At 49.0% G+C, this 22,984-nt stretch overlaps 1 protein-coding gene across 1 annotated transcript; it reads right to left on the minus strand.

The window, feature by feature from the left end:
* Window positions 1-561: 561 nt before the first annotated feature.
* On the minus strand, window positions 562-20,622 carry CA6 (carbonic anhydrase 6). The gene is made up of 8 exons (XM_016214552.2): window positions 20,544-20,622; window positions 18,007-18,186; window positions 11,329-11,474; window positions 10,599-10,691; window positions 7,168-7,237; window positions 4,825-4,982; window positions 2,782-2,905; window positions 562-683 (listed from the first exon to the last, which is right to left on the minus strand). The coding sequence occupies exons 1-8, from the start codon at window positions 20,620-20,622 to the stop codon at window positions 562-564; spliced, it is 972 nt and encodes a 323-aa protein (XP_016070038.2).
* Window positions 20,623-22,984: the final 2,362 nt, after the last annotated feature.

The following is a 22,984-nucleotide window of genomic DNA, read 5'->3' on the forward strand; positions in this document are numbered from 1 at the left end:
ATTGCATAGACAATCTTTTTATATGAAATTATAGTGACAACAAGGCCAGACGCCGTGCCACTAACAAGGTGCTCCCTCCGCCTCTCCCGGCCTTTCTCGCGCGTCCTCGCAGGCCACGATCGCTGCTCCGACGCTCCCCCCCCACGGCTCCCGAGGAGGAATCTCTGTCCTTGCTCTTCATCTGAATCCCTCCCGATCTGATCTCTACCCTGTCACAGGGCCCTCGGGACAGGAAACGGAAGGGATATTTGAAGTGTCACAAAGGCAGAGAAAAGAGAAATTTTCCCAAATGACAAATTTCCAAAGTTATTTATTACAGCTAAATGCTACAGGGAAGTTTAGAGCTGGTTCATAATTTAGAAAGATCAGCGTGTATGATTCGATGGGAGGGTAGTCGGCCCTTTCAATTTGTTGGCGGTGTCTACTGCATCTCTTCGCACACGGCTCAGCCGTCTCGCTTCCTTCCGTGGAGGGGGGTCAAATCAGAAACTCAACAGGTGCTTCGGGGGCTTCCGGACAGGAGGCCTGGAGCTGGCAGGGCACGGGCTCTTCCTGCGCCGGCTACTCTACCAGCTTAAAATCCGCCTTTCTCGTCCCTTTCCTCTCAATAAGTTTTCTCAGGTAATCAATGTTACTTTTGATCTTGCGCAGGTAAAACTGGAGCTCAGAGCCTAGATTATAGTCTATAAAAAGAAGAGTTCATAGAAAGAGATCAGAACTTTGGAGGTCCTCATGAAAACAGAGAACGGGGGACGGCCAGATACCCCACCCCGCACATGAGTTCAGGGAAGTGTGTTTGGTTCCCCAGAATGCCCACGTGTCCACCCAGTTGGCTTCCAGCATCTTCGCTGTGTCTGAATGTAGGCTTGCAAGCTGCCAAAATCCAAGGGGTGACATGTCTTGGGTGGTTCCACTCTCACATCTTAGTTTCTCATGGGATGTCCAGTAGCCCCTCCTTACTTAGGGTACATAGGTGTTTTCTAATAAACAAATTGCCAGAGGTCTGTATGTGACCATTGTCTTGTTTTTGGAACTGACCTTGGTTTCTGAGGTCATTCCTCACTGACAGGTTGGTCACATTATAGAACTATGAGATGTAGAACTATGAGATAGATCATGGGTCACCCAACCGGCTTGACTGGAGACAGTCACTACTGCTACATAGAAGTCTGGGCCTGAGGACAGGTGGAGGGGGTGATGCCAAGTTCTCTGTCCTCTTATCAGCAAAGTCAGGCCATCATTCAGATCCTTCTTACTATCTCCTGGGAGTTAGAGTAATCATCCTAAGCAATGAGACTCAGAAGGGCCATAGTGGACCTACAGGCAAACAGCAACACGGAGCATTGTGGTCTAGAGGTACTTGTATCTGGAACATCTGAGCTCCTTCATGAGGGTACATTGGAGTGACACCCCCACCCCTGCCAAGTAGACAAAGCATTTGAGATGTGGCATATGGTAAACTACAATCTGTGCCTATTGCAGTAATAGTGTAGCCCTGGCCGGGTGGCCCGGTTAGTTGGAGCAGTGTCCCGTACACCAAAAGGTTGCTGGTTCGATTCCCAGTCAGGGCACATAACCTAAGTCATGGGTTTGATCCCTGGTCAGTATATATGAAAGGCAACCCATTGATGTTTCTCACTCATATTGATGTTTCTCTCTTTCTCTCTCTCTCTCCCTCACACACACTTCCTCTCTCTCTAAAATTAATAAAGACATATCCTCAGGTGAGGATTGGAAAAAAAAAAGAATAGTATAAAATTTTATTTGGGAAAATAGGAACATGGCAAAGTAAGTACAAGGAGGCAGGCCTGCTAGCAACTGGCCCTGTTTAGGAAGATGTCACCATTTTGAAAAAGGGATCATTACTGTTAATCTCACATATAGTATAATATGGGGAAATGATAGCTGGTATCGTTATGTTCTCTCTTGGTATTGTATTGAGGGGCAAACTGATGCAAAGGAAATCGATACATGAACCAGGAAGGAAGCATGGGGAGAAAAGCATAATGGGTCTTTATTTGGGGGGGTATGTATGGAGATTTAAAAATCTTAAAAGAGACATGTAAAGGTAGGGTAATAATGATTGGAGACCGATTCCATGGTGTTAGAGGTTGTAAAAGTGTCAGGAATGGTCAATAGAAATAGACTGTAGAGTCAGAGAAGCAGACAAAAAATAAAGGTGGGAGAATTGCAGAGTATTTATATTCTTATAATCACAGAGATGAGGTTAGCCAAGAACACAGATGGAGCCTGACCCAGTGGATTAGTGATTCCAGGGGAAGTTGGACTGCTATACCTACACCCAGCACCATGGTATCAGGGCTTGACCCCCAAGTAAATGTAGATCAATACGTGGTCTGGTTGACCCTACCTTGAGGGAACATATAGGAGGAGTTGAGATGGGCTTGGGCTACTGACCAAGAGAAAAGTGTGTGGGAAGTAACTCAGGTTGAGTCAAATAAGGTTAACTTGAGCCTACGTTCTTATGGGAGTGTCTGGATATTGCTGACATCTTGCTCCTACTATCTCTGGCCAGGACCAGGTAGATAGTAAATCATATAGTCACCCATCCTCATTGACTCCTCTGTTCTACTCACTGGCATCACTGCCTGGACTGTGAGTCACCCCCTTTACCATGGCCTGTACAAGTTGATCCATGTGAGCCTCCTGCTGCTTAGATGCCTCTCCTTCCCTTTCTATTGTCAGAAGAGATAGGTCCACGAGAGAAGTAAGAAAACAGGTGTCAACAAATTACAAAGAATAAATAAGAGTTGATCTTACGATAATTAGGGTGATACATGAAGTTGGCTTCCACCACTCTGTTGTTGAGGGGCTGAGTCCTGCGGTAAATATTGTGGAGGGTCTTGTTCTGGCTATCCAGTAAGGAATTCTCTAGCTTCCAGACCTGTAGTCAACAAGAAGTGAATTATGGAAAGGAAGAGACAGTGAGTGAGTTTAGTTAGAAATTGGACTAGATCTTGGGCTTATGTAACTCTGACTGTGAGATCTCAAGCCCAGAGGAGGTTTTGGGTGCTGCATGTCAGGCAGAAGATCTTCATCCACTTATTCCTCCAAAAACCTTTCTTCATCTTTTTCTATGAGTATTTGGTCAACAATAGAAATGAGAGAAAGACGTAAACAGACATATCAAGCAAGAAGCTTAATTTTTGTTTTTCTGAAAATGTCTGTATTTTGTCTACAAGCTTGAAAGACATTTTTTGCTACACGTATAATTTTAGATCAGCTAGTCATTTCTCTTGGTGCTTTGAAAATACAATTTCACTGCTTTCTGACTTTCACTGTTGCTATGTTGAATCATCTCTTGGTATAATAATGCTCTTTTAATGATAATTTGTTTTTTCTCTCTGGCTAATTTTTAAATTTTTTCTTTAATATTTTGTGTTTTCACTGTGATGTGTTTAATGTTTGTTTGGTTTTTGTTTTTTTAATTTACATTGACTCTTTGGGCTTCCTGAATAGATGACTTGGTGTCTTTAAACTCTTCTGAAAATTTATCAGCCAATATTTTTCAAATTGTACCTCTTCTCTATGTTACCTCTCTTCCCCTAGGGTTTCAACCAGGTAGTTGTTAGCTCTTTGCACTATATTCTCTGTCTCTTTACTTCTTTTTCATATTGTCACCTCTTTTTCTCTTTGTGCTTCATTTAGGTAATTTTCTCAACTCTGTCTTCCAGTTTACTAATTCTTTCTTGAACTGTGTCTAACATGCTATTAAATGTATTCATTGTGGCGTTAATTTAAGTTACTATCTTTTCATTCCTAGAAATTCTATTTATTTTTTAAAGTCTACTTGGTCATTTTTATACTTTTTTGTTCTTTTCTCATATTTAAACCTCACAATAAATATACTAAATATGTTTATATATATTATGCATTTTACACATATAAGCATTCTTATTTTATATTAATTGTTTGATAATTTTACTATCTGAAAACTTTGTAGGTCTATTTCTGTTCACAGTCACTCATAGAGTCTTTTTCCTTGTGCCTTTTGCAATTTTATTTCTAATTGAGCTCATTTCAGGTAGCTTTGTGGAAATTCTTTAACATATGGATTTAAGGTGCACTTTTCCTGAGATAATTTACATTTGCTTCTATTAGGTATCTGGGGCACTTCCAGCCTGGTTGGCAACATTTTTGTGTATGGGTATCCTTGAATACGGGTCTTTCCACCTTTTCCTGGAGTAGGGAAATGAAAAGTTTAAGAAAAAGAAATTTTTTTTTTTTTCTGAGGAAGAATATCACCCAAAAGGAAAAGTCACCTTTGCTTTGCGACCGCAGTACCTCTGTCCTTTATTTAACTCAACAAATATTTCTGTGCCTGAGCTATGCTGGAGGACAAGAGGTGACTGATATGGCTCTTCTCCTCAAAAGGCTCCAGATATTTTAGCATGGTGAAGACCTAAATATGAAGCCATCCTTCTTGCACAAAGCCATTGCTGAAGTTAGAATGTAAGCTCCATGAGGACAGGGATTTTGTATTTCAAGGGCCTAGAACACTGCTTCCGAGAGCAGCACTCAATGAATATGTGCCTTCACTATGCAACTCTTCTATGACCTTTTGCTCCCCTTGCTCTTTTGCTACATCACCTATGGTTCCTTGGATGCTGCGATGCCTGTCTGCCCATCTCTGCCACAGCACTAGTAAGACCACCCATAGCAGTATGGGTGAGGCACAGCAGCCCTGTGCATGGAAAATACCATAGGAGCCCAGGAGCTGGCATTGTGTGAGATTTGGGGGAGCACTCTTGTTAACCAGGCAATCAGAAGGGGAGCCTTTGGTGAAGTGATGCCACGCATTACCTGTGCCTTGGAGAGCTGGACAAAGTCTGCCAGCAGAAACCACTGGACATTCTCCGTACAGGGAGGAGTGGTGAGCGAGCCCTTGTAGCTGTAGTAGTAGTGGAGGTTTGGGGGCAGCATGTCCTGGACATCAAGGTCATTCAGAACTGTGGTTTGTCCTAACAGAGGGGACAACAGATAGAGAAATGTTAGAGCCTGGCTGGTGTGGCTTAGTGGATTGAGTGTTGCCCTGTGGACCAAGAGGTTGATCCCCAGTAGGGGGTGTGCAGGAGGCAGCCCATCGCTGAAACATCAATGTTTCTATCTCTCCCTCTCCCTTCCTCGCTATCTAAAAAATCAATAAAAACACATTTTTTTTTAAAAAAAGAAACGTTAGAGACTGCTGCTGCCCCTTGGGAGGACAGCTCAGGCTCAGACCTCACCACATTCAAATCTCCTGATCTAAGCCGAAGAACATAGAAGCTGATTATTGGGAACCATTTCCCCAGTTTTCTGCTTCCTGGAAGGGGTGAAGAGCAGAGACCTCAGCTACCCCCCGGCCCTTCCTCGTCTGTAACAAGGGAACAATCAGTAGGATTGCTGGGGTGCAGGGGAATGTGCTTGTTAAGCGCTGGCCTGGAACCAGCGTACGGGAAAGTACTCCAGTGTAACTGTCTTCGTCATTGTCGCCATTGTTAGGCCGAGGATGTGCCTTATGATAAATGTAAGAAATTAACTATGACTCCTAGTGGCTTCTGGGTAAGTGGCCTCAAAGAAGGGACAAAATTCTTTGGTATGGACTCATTTAAAAGTGGGTGGATAGGGATTGGAAAGGTGGAATCAGAACCAAGCAGGGGTCTGGTCCTGAGCCCGGGCGCCTGGTCCCGAGCCCTTCCTGCCATGCCCGTGGGAACCAGGCTCGACCACAGGTGAGATGCAGGAGAGGGGTCCCTAGGGCATCTGAAGCCCCCACAGCACCCACACCCATTGCTGCACGAGAGCCGTGTGTAATGGGTCACTGTTTTAAGGTTAAGAGAAGAGAAAATTGGCCAGTAGATCCGACAACAGAGGTGACTTGAAGGCTCCGGGAAGTGGCGGGGCCAGCTTGGGGTGGACAAAAAAAGGGAACAGGACTGTTAGACGACTCTCTCAAGGGGAGCTGAAAATGCTTTGGAAGCTGGGGGTAATGGTGGGGCCAAGAGACGCTTTTGTTTGTTTGTGTTTTGAGGTGGGAGGTATTGGAGCAGAGTTGTGCGCTGAGCAGAATGATCCGAAATCAGTGATGTAGGAGAGAGGGGAGCGGGCGGAGAAAAGGCCCTGGAATGAGGGGTCACGCTCGCGTGGAGGGTGGTGGTGGGCAGGATTAGGGTAACAGAGGTGTAACAGAGGTGGGGACATGGAGTTTGGTCGGGTGCTGGCAGGTGAGAGACGGTGAGTTTCTTCTTGATTAGTAAGAGGCGAGAAGCTGAGGCCTGGGCAGAGGAGGAAACGCGAGGTGATCATTTTGGAGAGGGGAAAGAAATGCCCAGAGTAGCAGTTTAAGATTTCTGGGCAGTATTGGTACCTGTCCGTATTTGTAGCTATGAATAAAAATAATGCCAGTTAGATGTCTGTGTTTCTGTCCAGCCACATTCAGCCATTTGGCTGCGAGTTGTTCTGGGGCCTTGGCAGGTGAGCCTGCGGGGGTAAAAAGGGCCGAGGGTGTGTAGAGCGTTTGCTGGGCTGTCAGAACGATCCTGCGGACTCCCAGCCTGGCAAAGAGAGATGAGAGGCCCATGGAGGAGGCCAGGGGAGCTGGGGAAGGGGTGAGAACAGGAGTCAGGGAACCGGAGTCTCGGAGACGTGGCCAAAGTGAGATACACAAAACCAGGGCCTCAAAGCTGATGTGGTTATTGCTCAAGGTCAAGGGTTGACCATGGGAGTAGGTGATCCCTCCGACAAGAACTGGCCTTCTGGAGACGGGGAGGGAAGACCAGCCCCCGTGTCTGCGTGTCCAGGCACAATGACAAGGGGCTTCCATCTTGCAATTTTCCTGGCTTGACCCTAAAAATGGCATCTCTCTCTAGGGACCAGGATCATTCTTCCAGCTGGGGCCAGAGGTGAGAGTCACTTAAGTGAAAATAGCGTTGGCCACCCAGAAGTCCCAATGGTGGGGATGACAGGTAGTTTATGAGCAGGTTTCTCAGAGGATTCGAGGCCTGAGCCAGCAGCAGGAATTGTTGGAAAAAGAGACTTCGCACAAGGAGGGTGCCCACCTCTCGCAGGGCTATCTGCCACCCTCCCTGCCAGCGCCCCCCTTCCTTGCCCCGTCCCCACCTCACACTCATTCCTTTTCCTCCTGCAGCTGCTGCTGGCTTCCCTTACCTGTGTACCTGACGTTTTTCAAGTGAGAAATGAAGTCGCTGTAGTAAGTGTTTTCAGAATAGTCCTTGATCTGCAGGAGAAACAGAGCAGTAACCTAAGTGGGAGGAAACTTCGGCCTGTCCCCACTGATCCACCTGCCGGTGTTCTGGCTGATTGGGCAGAGCCAAGGGTTGGGAGGGGACAGCCATCCATGCCCCAAGTTGTGCTGGGGGACAATCTGGCTGTTCTTTGCGAGCGACTGCCTGGCTGACTAGTCTCTCCCAGGCAGACAAGCTCTGAAACATTTTGGCAACTTCTTGGTGACTGGTGATGCCCTCAGAGAAGAGCCAGAGGTCACTGTTAGACTATCCCCGGTGACCCTATCAGGACCTGACTGCTCCAGTTCTGCCTACTGCCAGGCTGCTCTTCATTTTTTATATGAGTTGACTTTTTTAAAGTCAAAAAAGTTGCTTTTGGTGGAAAAGTTCTATTTTCATGGTTCTTTCCAGTCAATGGGGTTGATCCAATTTTTCCATGGTATATAAATCCAGATTTCTGGGAGTTATAACTGCCACTGGCTATTTGTTTTCTGTGTCATGCCTTTTTTTGTTCCTCTCTTCCACCTTTTGTGCTCAACAAATACTTCTAATTTAATCATGTTTAGTTCTTTTCTTAGGGCTGCTTATTTTCATAGTGATTACAATATACAACTTAGGTGGATACTAAGTTAACTAATAAAATCTAACAACTTTGCTCCAATATAGCTCTACTTCTTCCACATCTTTCATCACCTATAATTACATCTACATATATTATAAAGCCAACAATACATTGGTTTATTATTGCTTTAAGTTATTTTGAGACATATACTAATATATATACTAATATATATAGATGGTCTTTTGTATAGGGTATCACACACAAAAATCTACACACACTTTAACAGCTGATACCTCAATCGATGTTTCTTTTCCAATTTAACCCATTGGAATTAATAATTACTTAAGGTGTGTATACATTTTTGGGGGACACCCTGTATTTACCCACTGACCTACCACTTCTGGCCCCCTTCATTGTTTTCTGTGGATTCAAATTACTGTCTGGTGTCATTTTCTTTCAGTGGTAAGGATTTCCTTTAATATTTCTTGTAAGACCCATCTGCTAGCAATTATCTCGGTTTTTGTTTACCTGGGTATGTCTTTTACTTCGCCCCATTTTTGAAGAGTGGTTTAGGATATAGGCTTCCTGGTTGACAGCCATTCCACTGCCTGCTGGTGACTTTTTTCTAATGAGAAGTCAGCCGTTAATTGTACCGTCAGTCTGTGTATATAACATTCTTTTTCTCTCATTGCTTTTGGCAGTTTGACTTGGATGTGTCTGGGTGTTTATCAGACATGGGGTTTGTTGAGTTTCTTGGCCTGGTACATTAATGTTTTTCATCAAATTTGGGGGATTTTTGGCGATTGTTTCTTCAACATTTCTTCTGCCACTTTCTCTCCTTTCCTTCTGGGACTCCCATTGCACATATGCTGGGACGTGTGATCTTGTCGCCATGAGTCTCTAAGGCCATGTTTGTTTTTATTCAGTCTTTTTTCTTTGTTCTTTGTTTTTCAAGTTGAATAATTTATTTGGTCTATTTTCAAATGCACCGATTCTTTCTTTTGCAGCCTCAAATCTGCGTCGAGCCCATGTCGTGGACTTTTTCATTTTGTTTATTATACTTTTCAGCTCTAGACTTTCCATTTGGTGCATTTTTATAGTTTCTGTTTCTCTGTTGAGAGTTCCCTTTTAGGATCATTGTCATCATATTTTCCTTTAGTTCTTTGGACGTAGTTTTAAAAAATCCTTTGAACATATTTATGGCAATTGATTTAAAGCATTGTCTGCAGAGTTACGCTGGGTCCACAGAGCCCCTTTCTGTTGACTGCCATTTCTTCTCCTGAATATGCGTCACATTTTCCTCTGTCTTTGCATGCCCAACTTTTTTGTTGAAAACCGGACATTTTAGGTAATACATGGTAGCAAATGTGAATTCTGATTTTTAAAAATTGTCCTAAGGTGTTTTTGTGTGTGTGTGTGTGTGTGTGTGTTTAGTAATTTGCCTGGGCTTTGTCAGCAGGATATATCTCCCCAGCAGTATGTAACAGCTGAAGTCTCTGATCTACTATTTAGTTTTGTTTTTTCTTCCTAAAACAACAGAAAGTTATTCTCTCCCAGCTCTGGAGGCTAGAAGTCTGAAATCACGGTGCCATGATGGCCACGCTCCCTCTGAAGGCTCCAGGGAAGACCCTCCCTTGCCTCTTCCCGCTCCGGTTATTCTAAGCAACGCTTGGTGTCCCTTGGCTAACAACTGCATCAGTCCAATCTCTGCTTCCAGTGTCACATTGCCGTCTTCCCTCCACATCCGAGTGTATCGGTCTCTGCTCGGTCTTTAATATTGTGTTTATTGTTTAGCCTGGATCCCTAGGGGCCACCTAGGGCCAGCAGAGCTTGTGGGCAGTCAATGCTTCTAGCAGAGGTTATGCTCAAATGCCTTGAGCCCCTCAGATCTGCACCCTCTGCCGATGGAGCTGGCTGAGGGTCTAGAAGCACGAAGTCCAGCCAGTTCTTAAGTTGGCCTCACCTTTTACTTCCCACCTCTTGGGAAGCTGACAGTTCCTCTGTGGCTCTCTCATTTCCAGGACCTCTTCAGTAAATCCCTGACTGCTCTGCCACTTGCCATGCACCCCGACTGGGACTGCTCCGCAGGCTATCAGAGCCGGGAGTTTTCCTTCTGTCTTCTGTCAAGTTTGCTACTTTTACTGACAGCCCTCCCACCGTGAGTTTTCAACTTACACCCCAAATCCAGTCAGCCCCTTGCCCCAGGCAGTGCAGCCGCCAGTTTTCCTGCCCAGCCTCCCCTGGTGAACTACCCTGCTGGCCGAGTTAGGGGTGGGGATGGGGCGTCCACAGACTATCATTGTTCTTGCTCAGAATTCGAGCTATTTCACAAATGAAGGCCTCCATTTGCTGTTTGCCTTTGGTCCATTTCCAGAGCACTGATATGGTTGTTTGTGGCCATTTTGTTCGCCTTAATACTTGTTTGGGGGGCACGGGGTTCAGTGACTACTTGTTGCCAAGGAGCCGTAAGTCCCACCCTCCAGGCTTCCTTAGAATCGCAGAGGTGTTGCCTCCACCTGGCGGGTCACAGGCTCCCCTCTCCCCTCGGGCCAGCTGATGTCCAGTCAGCCCTCTGTGACCCCAGCTCTCTTAGGTCAACTTGTCCAAGGTCCCCGAGTTTGATAGCACAGAAGGAACGTGCGCTAGAAAAAAGTAAACCTTCCCTCGAGTCAGCAGGTCCAGGGATTGCGAGCCCAGGAGCAGATGAGGAGGGACAGGAAGGAGGACCCTCGGCCTGCCCTTAACGCCTGTGTGGACGCTGACCTGTGACAGCACTGTGACGTCTCACCTACCTCAATGAGGGCTGCCAGCACAGCCAGGCCATCCGGGGCGTTCTTGGCTGCATCGTAGCTACCGTATTTAGAATTGTAGTGGACGACATGCATCTGGGGACAAGGAAAGGCAGGTCAAGGGCAGTTCAGAGAGACTGAGTGCTTCGGGTTTGCAGGAAGGAGGAAAACAGGCTCCACCCGAGGCCTCAGACTGTCCCACACAAACAGCGTCTCCCTCCATCTAGACCACAAGGCCTGCCAAGACCAGAAAGTCCTCCAAGAATGGAAAGAGCATGAGTGGGGGTCTGGGAATATAGCAATTTGAGGGCATCCCTCCAGGTAGACCAGCTGGCAGAGTCCAGAGGGATGATAGGAGGCCCCTGGGTTCTCCTGAGGTCTCCATGGAGTGGACATGACCACTTGTCCCAGGAGGCTACTGTGAACCTAAGGACAGATCTGAGCAAGAGAGGGAGCCCGGAGAATCCAGCGCACAGAAACCCAGCTGGAAGCGAAGCTTGCGCCCGGCGGGCTGTAAACTCTTGCCTTGCTCTGACTTCTTTGAGGGTGGGGACCCTGGCCGAACCCCCGGCACACAGCAGCGATCAATGAGTAGTTATGAATGAATGAAAAAGACACTCAACCTCACCTGACATGACCATCACCCCTGCACAACGTCTCTGTGGCTGTTTGACTAAGAGAAGCGACTATGGGCCCTGAAGGAGAGCGGACCTGGTCAGGGTCCTCAAGGTACCTCTGCTACATATCTGACGCCGTCGATGGTGTGCTCAGAGCCGCTGATCTCGGAGGACGCGCCGCCCCAGTGGAAGTGCATCTGCAGGGCCACGTACTCGGTGTCGTTGGCGGTCATGCGCATGGTGGGGGGCAGGCTGATCTGCACTGGAAGAGAGGACGAGGGGCAGCGAGTGGCGCGGGTGGCGCGGTGAGTTGGGCCTGCTGGCTGGGCAGCCTCCCTGGCCACCTGCTCGCTCCTGGGGCAACCGGCCCTCCCGACGGCCACGAGCAGGGCCGCCCGCTGGAGGAGGCGACTGGTACCCAGTAAGCGGGGCTGGGCAGGCGCCTCTCCCAGGGCGCGCACCTTCCCGCACAGAACCAGAAGGTCAGGGGCGGGACGCGAAGTGGCAGGTCTAGCTTGCTGGCCCCAGGGAAGGAACAGGCCCTGAAATAATACGGCCAACGGGTGGGAACCTGAACTCACTCTCCGCCTCCAGGCCACTTTGGAATTTGCCTGTGGTGTCAGAACGGGAAGCGGGGTCACTTGGGCTATTTTGATGACTTTTACTGCCTGGAGCGAGCACTGCGTGTAAGGCCAACGTGAGGTCTTTGTCATCTTCGTAACGTGGTTAAAATCCTCCCAGGGAGCCTTCTAGAAATAGCCCGACTAACAGCCAGCTCCGCTCCATGTACAGCAGCGGCCCCGCGGGCCTTCAACACTTACTTCATGGGCAAGGGAGCCGACCCAGGGGAGGTGGAAAGAGGCTCAGAGTCACTTGGTCATCAGTCAGGGCAGAGCAGGACCAGAACTGGGCGTGGACTGAGCGTTGTCACCAGCACAGGTGCAACTTGTCAAAGGACAAGAGACCAAATTCTGCAACAAGTCAGGAAACCCACAGGCCCTTGGCTTGGCATTTCCTTGGACTGTGACTACCAGTGGATGAGCCGGAGCATTAGGCTCTTGCCAACAGAGAAACGGATCTCGCTTCTCGCTCCCCCCTGCCCGGTGCCCTGCAGACTTCCCACAGCAAGGTCGCGCCGGTCACACAGCTGCTCTTCACTTTGCTGGCTCAGGCCTTGGCGAAATCTCTCTCTTTTGGAGCAACCAGCAGAAGGAAGACATGGGGGCGAAACACCAGGGAGCGACTAAGGGAAGTATCTGCGAGGGTATAACTGAGGACTTGGAAAGGGACCGGCAGCATCTGTCCTGTTAGCAAGGTCTTTAAAGCCATCGGAGATGGTTATAGACAAGTCCATCTTCCAACACAGCGAATATTAACAGAGCCCCGGAGGAGAGTCATCCCTGCCTGGCCCTTCAGGAGGAAGAGGGAAACTTGGGGAAACTTGGCCTCCAATGCGCGTCCCTGCCCCCCAACAGTAGGCAAGCTTGTTAATCTCAACGGTGACAGGTGTCTGGAGCCTGCGGACGTTAACGGCTTCCCTGAGTGTCCGTTCTGCAGCGTCTAGAGACGGCCACTGTCCTCCGTAGCTGATTATCTACTGACAAGCCTTGGCTTTCTCGTCTGGAAATTATGGAAACAGGGTCTGTGAGTGGCCGGAGGCCAGGCTGTGCTCTACTCAGATGACACAGAGCAATTTTCTTGCCTCTTTACACCCGAGCATGCTGCCCACCCTGGGCAGTTACACAGAAGTATTGTAGTGATCAGTGTCCACATGTGTACACAACACACGCACACACACAGAAAGCATACCAAGGGACACTGAAACAGCGTTGACTCTTGTCTGTGAAGACCAACAATTAAACATTTTTTCCAACTAAACATGGATGTAATTAAGCTATGTATTGAGAAAAAAAAAAATAGCCTAAGTGTTTAGAGATGGTGCATACATCCAATTTTAGTGACAACCAGATTTGCTGAGTTTTAAGCATTCAGCAAGTGACCCACCAATGTTGATTTTGTGTTGCTCTTTACCCAAATGACTTTTTTTTTTGGAGGAGGGGGCAAAAGCAGCGACACTGCGTTTGAATGTTAGGCTCTGCCTCCGGCTCTCTGTGTATGCTAACCCCTCCAGCGCCGTGGTTCTGCTTCGGCTTCATAGTGATTGTGAGGCATCCACGGCAGGTATACAATTATTTTCTCATTAATACCCAGTGTGTGTTGTGTTTTTATATTAATAATAAAAAAACCCACAGCAAATATTAGGTGTTTGGTACCTGTCAAATGCCCCTTCTTTCCCTCCAACTTGTCTAAAGCATCCAGGAGCTGTGATTAAATTCATAATGGAACAGTCTGTATCGCAGAAATCCGCCTCCAGGATTTCCACACGCCCTTGGGTAGAACAGGTGCTTTGTGTTCAGTGCTTAAAATGTAGCCTTGAAATCAGGGCTCACACGGAAACAAATGGAAGAGCTTGTAAAAGGAGATATGCAGAGTCATCCGTGCCAAGAGACTGGAGAACTGAGGACCAGGCCAGAGCTTTCTAATGGGCAATTAGCTGGCCCCACACGGGCAATAACAGAGAACTTGTTAAAACCGAATTTCCTGCAGACGGAATGTCTGGATCCTCAAGTTTGATCAACGGGATCGCACAGGCCAGACTGAAAGATGACAGCAATTCTGAGCTTGTCCCTGTGCTTTTGAAAAGGTGAGGCCAAATCTCTGTCCCCAAAAATCAACCTGGGGCACCTTCCAGATACTGAAAATTGATTTAACTTCCAGAAGAGGTTGTTCCCCCTTGTTTGAAACTATCTTAACTAAGCTCTTATCAGACCAGAAAACCCACATGATCTGAGCATGTTCTGTGCTCCAGTAACAGCAGCTAAGGGTCAAGGCTGTGAAAGTCAAAGGCTGAGGCACTGACCCCAGCAGGAGGGGACTCAGGAGACAGGATGGAAACGTATGGTGTGGGATCCCGGGTTAGATCCTGGATCAGAAAGAGCACATGAACAGGAAAGAGATGAAATTCAAATATATGCAGAGGTCTTTAGAGTAGTTAAGCACGTTGTGTCCGTGAAGTATGGTTATAGGGTGTAAAGATGTTAATGTTAGAGGAAGTGGGACAAGGGGATATGGCCACTCTCTGTACTATTTTTGCAATTTTTCTAGTCTAAAACTATTTAAAAAAAAGACAAAACCACCCTTGTTCCTGCAGAGCCTTTGAAGATCCAAACCTGCTCAGAACCTGCATGACTCCTGGGTGTCTCTCCGGGGTCTGTCCTTCACGCACAAATTTTTTCCTTCAAATTCGTCTCATTGATGCCGGGCTCTGGGCCGGGCGCTGGGATAGACAATGAGGAATGGTCCCTCCTCTCAAGGAACTCACCAGTGGAGGGGTGATAGTGCCTCTCAAAAGAATAGTGTTGTTTTTTCCATTGAACACTGAAAACCCAGGACCTCAGGTCTTTGAGCCTTCCTGGGGCCTATGAACATGTATTTGGGGATATTCAAAATACAAATATGAATCAGTACTGCTCCCCAACCATTACTGGTCCACAACAAAATAGAGAAATTGAGAATAAGCTTAAGAAACTTTTGTAGCAATTTGTCTCAATATCCGGGTGTGTTTTCAATTTCTTTTTTATTGAAATGTAACTTATGTCTGTTTAATATTATGTCTGCTTAATATAATGATAAAAATGGGGCACATAAAAATAAAAATGTAAAGTAGAATTTGAAATTAAAAACACAATACCATTTACATTATCAACCCCCAAAATTAAATATTTAGGTAGAAATCTAACAAAATATGTACACAATCTGTTTGAGGAAAACTACAAAACTCTGACGAATGAATCAAAGAAGTAAATAAATGGAAGGATATTGCATGTTCTTCGATAAAAAGATTCAGTATTGCCAAGATGTCGGTTCTTTTCAACCTGATCTATAGATTCAACACAATGCCACTCAAAATCCCAGCAAGTTATTTTGTGGATATTAACAAACTGATTCTAAAAGTTACATGAAGAGGTAAAAGATGCAGAATAGCCAAGTCAATATTAAATAACAGAGTCAGAGGACTGACACTACCCAACTTCAAGACCTACTAAAGAGCTACAGTAATGAAGACAGTGAGGTATCGTCGCAAGAACAGACAAACAGACCTGTGGAACAGAATAGAAAGCCTGGATATAGACCCACATAATTACAGCCGACTGATCTCTGACAAAGGAGCGAAGGCAACGCAATGGAACCAAGTCTCTTCAACAGATCGTGTTGGAACACTGGGCAGCCACATGCAAAGGGATAAATCAGGTGCGGACTTTATGCCCCTCACCCAAATTAACTCAAAATGGACCACAGACCTAAATGTAAAATGCAAAACTATAAAACTCCTAGAAATAACATCGGAGGAAACCTAGATGACCATGGGTTTGCTGGTGCCTTTTTATTTCATTTATTTTTTATTTTTAATACGTCTTTATTGATTTCAGAGAGAGGAAGGGAGAGGGAGAGAGAGATAGAAGCGTCAGTGATGAGAGAGTCACTGATCGGCTGCCTCCTGCCCGCCCCCCGCTGGGAATGGAGCCCGCAACCCGGGCATGTGCCCTGACCGGGAATCGAACCCTGATCGCCTGGATCCTAGGTCGATGCGCAACCGCTGAGCCACGCCCGGCCGGGCCGGTGATGCCCTTTTTAAATGCAACACCGAAGATATGATTGCTGAAAGAAATCACTGATTAGCTGAGCTTCATTAAAATTTAAAACTTCCGTTCTGCGAAGGACAGTATCAAGAGAATGCGAAGAAAAGCCCCAGACTGGGAGGAAGCGTTTGCAAACTCCGCATCTGATAAAGGCTCTTACCCAGAATACACACGAACTCTTCACCCTCAACAGCAAGAGAAGGAACCGCCTGGTCAGAAAATGGGCCAGAGACCTTAACGGGCACCTCACCGAACAATGTGCAGAGGCAGACATAAGTATAGGACAGGATGCTTCACCCCTGTGTCATCAGGGAAACACAAATTGAACAGCAACGGGACACCACTGCGCGCCTGTGAGAACGGCCCCACCCGGGCTGGCGAGGCCGGGGGGCAGCAGGGCCCCCGCTCACTGCTGGTGGGAGTGCCCGTGGGGCAGCCCCTTGGGAAGACAGTGCAGCCGTTTCTCACGAAACCAAACGCCCTCGCCATAGGATCCAGCGATCACACCCCTCGGGATTTCACCCAGAGGAGCCGAAAACTTATGTCCACGCAAAAATCTGCGCGCAGGTGTTTACAGCAGCTTTACTCATAACCGTCAAAACACAGGAGCAGCCAGCACGCCCTTCGGTAGGTGGACGGATAAATGAGCTGTGGTCCATCCAGACAATGGAATAGTGTTAACGCTCAAAAGAAATGAGCCATCAAGCCGTGAGGAGACCTGCAGGAACCTTAAATGACATTACTGAGTGAATGAAGCTGATCTGAAAAGCCATACACCGTGTGATTCCAACCCTAGGACATTCCGGGAAAGGTCAAACTATGGAGACGGCAAAAAGATCGGTGGTTGTCAGGGGCTGGGGTGGAAGGAGAGAAGAGTCACCTGAGCATGGAGCACAGTTAGGGCAGTGAAGCCACCCCGTAGGATATTATGATGGTCGTAATGTGTCGTTACGTGTTGGTCCAACCCACAGAAGGTGCAACACCAGGAGTGAACCCTGAGGCACACTATGGATCTGGGGTGATGTGGAGGTGTCAATGTTGGTTCATCCTTGGCAAAAAAGGAAAAAAAATGTACCATTTTGGCGAGTGATGTTCATAATGGGCTTAAGCTGGGCCTGCAGGGAGTGTTTGAGAGATTGCTGTACTTTCCACTCAATTTTGCTATGAACCTAAAACGGCTCTAAAAAAAAAAAGTCTATTAAAATATATATTATATAATATATAAATATAAATAAATATATATATTTATATCTTAGGTTCCAAAATACTAAACGAACCCTGGAAAAATCAAAATTAATAATGTTTATCTACATCATGTAAACTGCATTGTTCAACTTGGTACTCGACATTTCATTCCATTTGAAAATGTGTATATTAGGGATTTTTCCTTCAGTAGAATTCCTGAATGTGTGTGGAGCTTGCTGGAAACCAGTTGTATAGCCAGTTGTAAAGAGTAACCAAATAATCTCAAAAGCTAAATTATAAAACTCTTTCAAAATACATCAAAGAAATATGAGTAAGGTGAGCTGTGAGTGCCTTCTGTTTGATGTGCTGTAAGGTGGGGTAGGGACCCAAAGGAACAGGCTTCTGGCCTCCAGGACGTCCTGCAAATGCAGAGCATGGATTTTACGTTGTCCAGTCCAGGCTTCTGACGCGGGGGTCACTCAGACCCAGCTTTTCCTGCCTGACCTTCACCCCCTTTCTAGGAGGGAACAGAAAACAAGTGCTACTTTTAAGCCTCTGAGAAGTGCTGGGCCTACCTGTTGGGCACGTTGAGCTGATCGGACTCAATGGAGAAAGTGAGGAGAATCAGACTGGGGCACAGATCACACTGGGGCACACAGGCCGCTGGGTAGTGTGGCTTCGGCAGCATTGCCGCTGTCACCTGGATTTGCCGCTGGCTGGGTCAGGGTGAGTGCGGGAGAAGCTAACGGGACTGAAGGAGCCAGGGGGACCGAGTCTAAAGACCGGCTGCACGACTTCCAAAGAGCCTCCTCATGTCAGGGCCTTAACGCTGGCCAGCTCTCCAGCTCCCAGGCTGTGTCTAGATCCCCTGGTGACCACCCACGGTCAGGGGCCTGTCGCCCACCTTACCTGTGTGGCCGTTGTTGATCATGGAGAACTCGCCTCCCTGGGCCTTGTAGCCGGTGAGTTTCAGAGCTTGCAGGGCGGGGTTGTATTGCACCATCTTTCTCTGCAGGTTGATGGGCGACTGCCTCTCCCCGCTGCAGGTGGGGTACTCCTCAGCCCAGTGTGCCTCATCCAGTGCCCCCCCTGAGACAGGAGAGAGCCAAGGGGGTCACAGGTCAGGGTGATGCCAGGCTGAGCGCTCCCTGGGCCAGGGCCTGCAACTAGCAGCAGGGCCTGCCCAGTGGGGGTTAGGGGGCGAGGGGACAGCGGCCAGACAGAATGCCAGGGTCAAGGCCAACCATCTGCCTTCTAGAAAGCAGAAGCAGGGCCTCAGAAGGAGGCGGGCGGGGCATCTGAATCAACTCCATGACCCTGGTATCTGGAGCTTGGGTGCTGACTCCTAGCTTTGCTATTGCAGCCGCCTGCCCTGGGGACATGGCTGAGGATTTTGAAAGCAATGATGACGACATAGCTTCTGTTTTCCCTTTGAAGGACTGTCAGCCAATAAACCTATGGGGAGATCCTGGAGCTTGGCGTCACTGTGCTGCTTCCAGGGCCTTTTCCTCATTTCCTCAGATGGCACACTTTCCTTCCCAGCCCCCAGCGGTGACTCAGCTCCCCACCCCCAATGGCCGGACCTCCCACCTGCTTCCTAGCTCCAGTCCTTTTCAGTTGGTTCCCAATACACTAAAAACCACCTGGGTGCTTCCATCCATGGACTCAGGGCAAGAAAGGAAGCTCCAGGTTCAAAGATGAGCAGACAGTTAAAAAAAATACCAAAGTGCCCTGATCAGTGTGACTCAGTGGCTGGAGCATTGACCCGAGCACCAAAGGGTCTTGGGTTCGATTCCTGGCCAAGGGCATGTACTTGGGTTGCAGGTTCAATCCCTGGGCCTGGTTGGGGCACCTGTGAGAGGCAACCCATCCATACGTCTCTCTCTCATCAATGTTTCTCTCTCTCTCTCGCCCCATACTCCTTTACACTCTATAAATAAAAAAAAGCCAATGGAAAAAATCTCTGGTGAAGATTATATATATATCAAAGTAAGGGAATGTATCTTTCTTACTAACCATAGTGGACAGAGTGGACCCTGGGCTCACGCCCCCGCCGTGGGGAGTCTCCTTCCCCCTGGGGCGTAGCTGCGTGGTAAGGGCACAGCTTGTTTTAAGGAGGGACGTTTGCGCAGGGCCTTTTGCAGCGTCTTGGTTTTGCAATAGGAAAGTCCACTCTGCCCTTCTCTGTGTAATATACGAACCAGTTTTTAAACAATTCTTTCCTAGAGGCGGATGCCAGGATCAAGGACAGCTCAAGATCAAAAGGCTTTGGCCCATGCCCCTGCCAGCATAGGAGGGTGGCCTTAAGTATCCCCGAAGTTCTCTGGGCCCTTGGTGGCTTTCTGAAGGCCCACAGTCTCAGAGGACGGGCTGGGCTGAGGGGGACAAGACCTACGCTGTTGGAATTCTCTCTTCCTTACCCTCGTGCCAGGACCATTGGCCTCCTGTGGGGAGTCCTCTCTCCAGACGGACAGGATGGCCAGAGCTGGCGTCCTGTCCCCTGAAGCTGAACTTTCTGTGTCTCCCTGCAGCGTCCCTAATTCTGTTGCCCTGGACTTAACAGGACATAGGTCCACCCTGAATGTGTGCCTCCCCCTGTCTGGGAGGGTGGCTGTGCAGAGAGTGGGCTCCACACCATGTTTGCTCCTGGTCTTGCGTCAGCCAGTGGACACAAGAGTCCTCTCGGGGCGCATCCCGAGGGGCAGCTCAGAAAAGATGGGGGGGGGGGGAGGCAGGCGCTCTCTGCACCGCCGCATGGAAGTGGTGTGTCGTGTCCAAACCACAGGCGTGGTCTTCCAAGTGCCAGGGGCTTCAGTTTTACATGTGAGAGTCAGGATTCAGTGAAGGGTAGATTCAAGTGTCTGCAAGGTCGTGGCAACCGAGGGAGGGCAGCTGGAGCTGCCTAAAGGTGACCAGGAAAGGTCACCGGGTTCTCTGCAAGTCACCACGTTCTGGGGTAGCCACATCTCAGGAACTGCTGAGAAGAAAGCTTCCCAGAGCCCCGCGCGTCCTCCGTGAGCCTGCAGGAGGCCCTTCGCTTTCATTCTTTCTTTCTTTTTTAAATCCCCACCCAAGGATATGTTTTTGTTGATTTGAAAGAGAGAGAGAAAGATGGGAGAGAGAGAAACATCCGCTGCCTCCCCTGCTCGCCCCAGCGGGGATCGAACCCTCCACCTTCTGGTTCACGGGGCGATGCTCCGACCAGCTGAGCCGCCCGCCGGGGCTGCAGGTGGCCCTTGGTAGCAACTTTATGTTCCCCTAACGCCAAGGAGGCCAGCGCCCTCGCGGGCACAGGCGGTGGGCGGCTTCCCGGGCCAGCACCCCGCAATGGTGCGGGGCCCGCCGCACGCAGGAGCTGCCAGGCTTCACCGCGGTCCTCGGGGCGGGGGTGCTCCCCGCCGCACATGGGGGTGGCAGGGGACCCGCAGCCCCTGGGTGGGGCTTACCTGAGTACGTCCACCCGGATCCATGCTGGGCCAGGGCCCCCAGGAGCAGCAGCGAAGGCAGTGTCAGCAGAGCGGTCATGGCGAGCAGGCCTGGAATGGGGGCCGGTGCAGGGAAGCTCCTCTTTTAAAAGCTCAGGGACAAACTGGAAGGCACAATTAACCGTCGGGCTGGTCCACCCTCTGCTGCACCCACTAAAACAACACCACCTCTCACAATGGCCCTTCTGACGGGCTCACGTGGCTGGGCCATGCGCCGCCCCATCTCCTTCGGCGACATTGCCATGTCCAGTTACCCCGTAGGTTTGGTTATTCCATGTCCTGACTTATGAACTGTCACATGAAGGGCCACACAGGGCAGCCTTTGTGGCCGGGGACACCAGGAAGGAAAAGGCCCGAGGCAGGGAGAAGCAGATGGGAGGCTTCCCTGGATCAGTGAGCTTCCTGCCCCCTGGCTCCTGGCGAGGGCCACCGCCAGGGCCTGAAAACCCTTGCCAGGTCCTGCCTGGTACTTCCTATCTGTCTCAGTAATTGTCACCAGACACTGCTGCGGACTGTGGCTGCCCTCAGCCAGGCACCTTGGGAAAGGACCTACCCCAACGTGTGGGCCTGGGATGGAGACTCCCAACGGAGGCAGTCATGCCCTATCCTCACTCTGAATTCAGCGACTGAGCCTGAATCCCCAGCTCAGGAGCCACGTCCCAAGGCGGGCCTCTGGGCCACCGAGCTGCTGTGGGCGCCTATGTGGCCCCATGAAATGCATTGTCCCAGCAGCTGCGGTGAGCTCTGCTACACCCAAACCAATCAAACATGTCACAGCAATGGACTGCCAAACGTGTCAGAGCAATGGATTGCCTAAGCCTCCTGCATCCACTTGGGTAAACAGTCCTTGAACTTAGCCGAGGGAGAGACTTTTGAGTTGACACCTGCTGACAGGCTAGCACTTCGCATGCCCTCCAGAGAGGGTACAGGCAAAGGGCAGCCGTGTTCCTGTGGGTGTCTTGTCCCCTGGCCAGATTCAAAGGACCATCCTATTCTAGAGAACAGAGCTAAGCCCCCAGCCTCATTCATCTCATTGCTGACTTTCCCCTGGAGTCCCAGGGGTGCTGGAAGGGCGAGGTGGCTCGTGAAGTCAGCATGGTGAAGGACAAGGACTCTGAAGTCCCACTGGTGCTTAGATCCCTGCTCTGCCACTTACTAGCTGGGTGACTTTTGTCAAGTTACCCACTTTGTGCCTCAGTTTTCCCATCTTTAATAGGATTTGATGATGTACCTCCCTCCTGGGTATTAACAACAAATTTGTGTATCATACTCAAAGCAGCAGATGGGATGTGACAAATGGCGTTTTAATCTATTCAGACCCCTCAATTCTATGGAGAAAGGATGTGATTTATTATGGTCACCCAGTCTGTTAGTGAGGGGACTAGAGGCAAAAATGAAGGACTTCTTCAACTCCTAGAGCTCTCTTCCCCATTTTCAGGAGTTAGAAACCCACTGTCCTGTCTTTGCCGATAAGTCACACCCTGCCTGCTGGGCCCTGCCCCGATGAAGGGCCACCACATAGATCCCGTGAGACCCCCGCCGTGAGGACAGCAAAGATGCACTGACCTTTAGGTAGGCCAGGGACCCCTGACATCCGACTGGCAGGAAAACACAAATTGAGCCAACTGGATATTTTTTCTGGGAATTAGACAGAATTAGGAAGCTGGAGCCTGCAAGGTCATGCTGTGGTGGAGGCCAGGAGGTTTGGATCCACTGAGGCAAAGGGAGGCTGGAGTGAGAGGCTGCACAGAGCAGGAGGAAGGAGGGGCTGGGGGAGTGAGAATGCAGGAACAGATGCTCAGAGAAAGGGGGGCTCCAGGAGAGGGACCCGCACATGTCAGTGCTGGGGAGATGGAGAGTGTCCCACCACCAATGGCTCCCTCTGTCCTGCGGGTAGCACTCTTGGAAGCCCAGGGAGCCCTGGTGCCTTCATCGCCCCACCAAGTCCTCACAGTAAGTGCCCGGTTCCCTTTGTGAGTCTGTCATTTTAGCAGCCCAGCCATGGAGCCCTCCTGCAACATACTCATCCACAGGGCCTGAGGCTTTGCTCTGGGTCCTCCGTATCCTTGGCTCAGACAAGAGTCTGAGCTGGCTGGGAATCTGGCTAACGTTGACACTAGGTGGTCAGGGTCAATAATTACATTAATTAAGCAATCGGACCAGCCAGGCCCATAAAGTATTAGACCCATCTGCTAATGAGAAACATGACTAAAGAAACAGAGTCCCCTCCCTCTCCCGTGTAGCGTATTCCAATGACATAATCCACACAGACTCAGGCAAGGTCACTTTTGTTGCCTGCTTTCTCGCTGTCTTCTTCAATCCTAAGATTTTCCATTAACTTTGGACATGAGTTCCCTTGTATTTATGAAGCACGTTGTTTGGTTTGGTTTGGGCTTTCGGTC

This window comes from Miniopterus natalensis, chromosome 9 (assembly GCF_054644295.1).
Source record: "Miniopterus natalensis isolate mMinNat1 chromosome 9, mMinNat1.hap1, whole genome shotgun sequence".
In the NCBI taxonomy this organism is placed as follows: Eukaryota; Metazoa; Chordata; class Mammalia; order Chiroptera; family Miniopteridae; genus Miniopterus; species Miniopterus natalensis.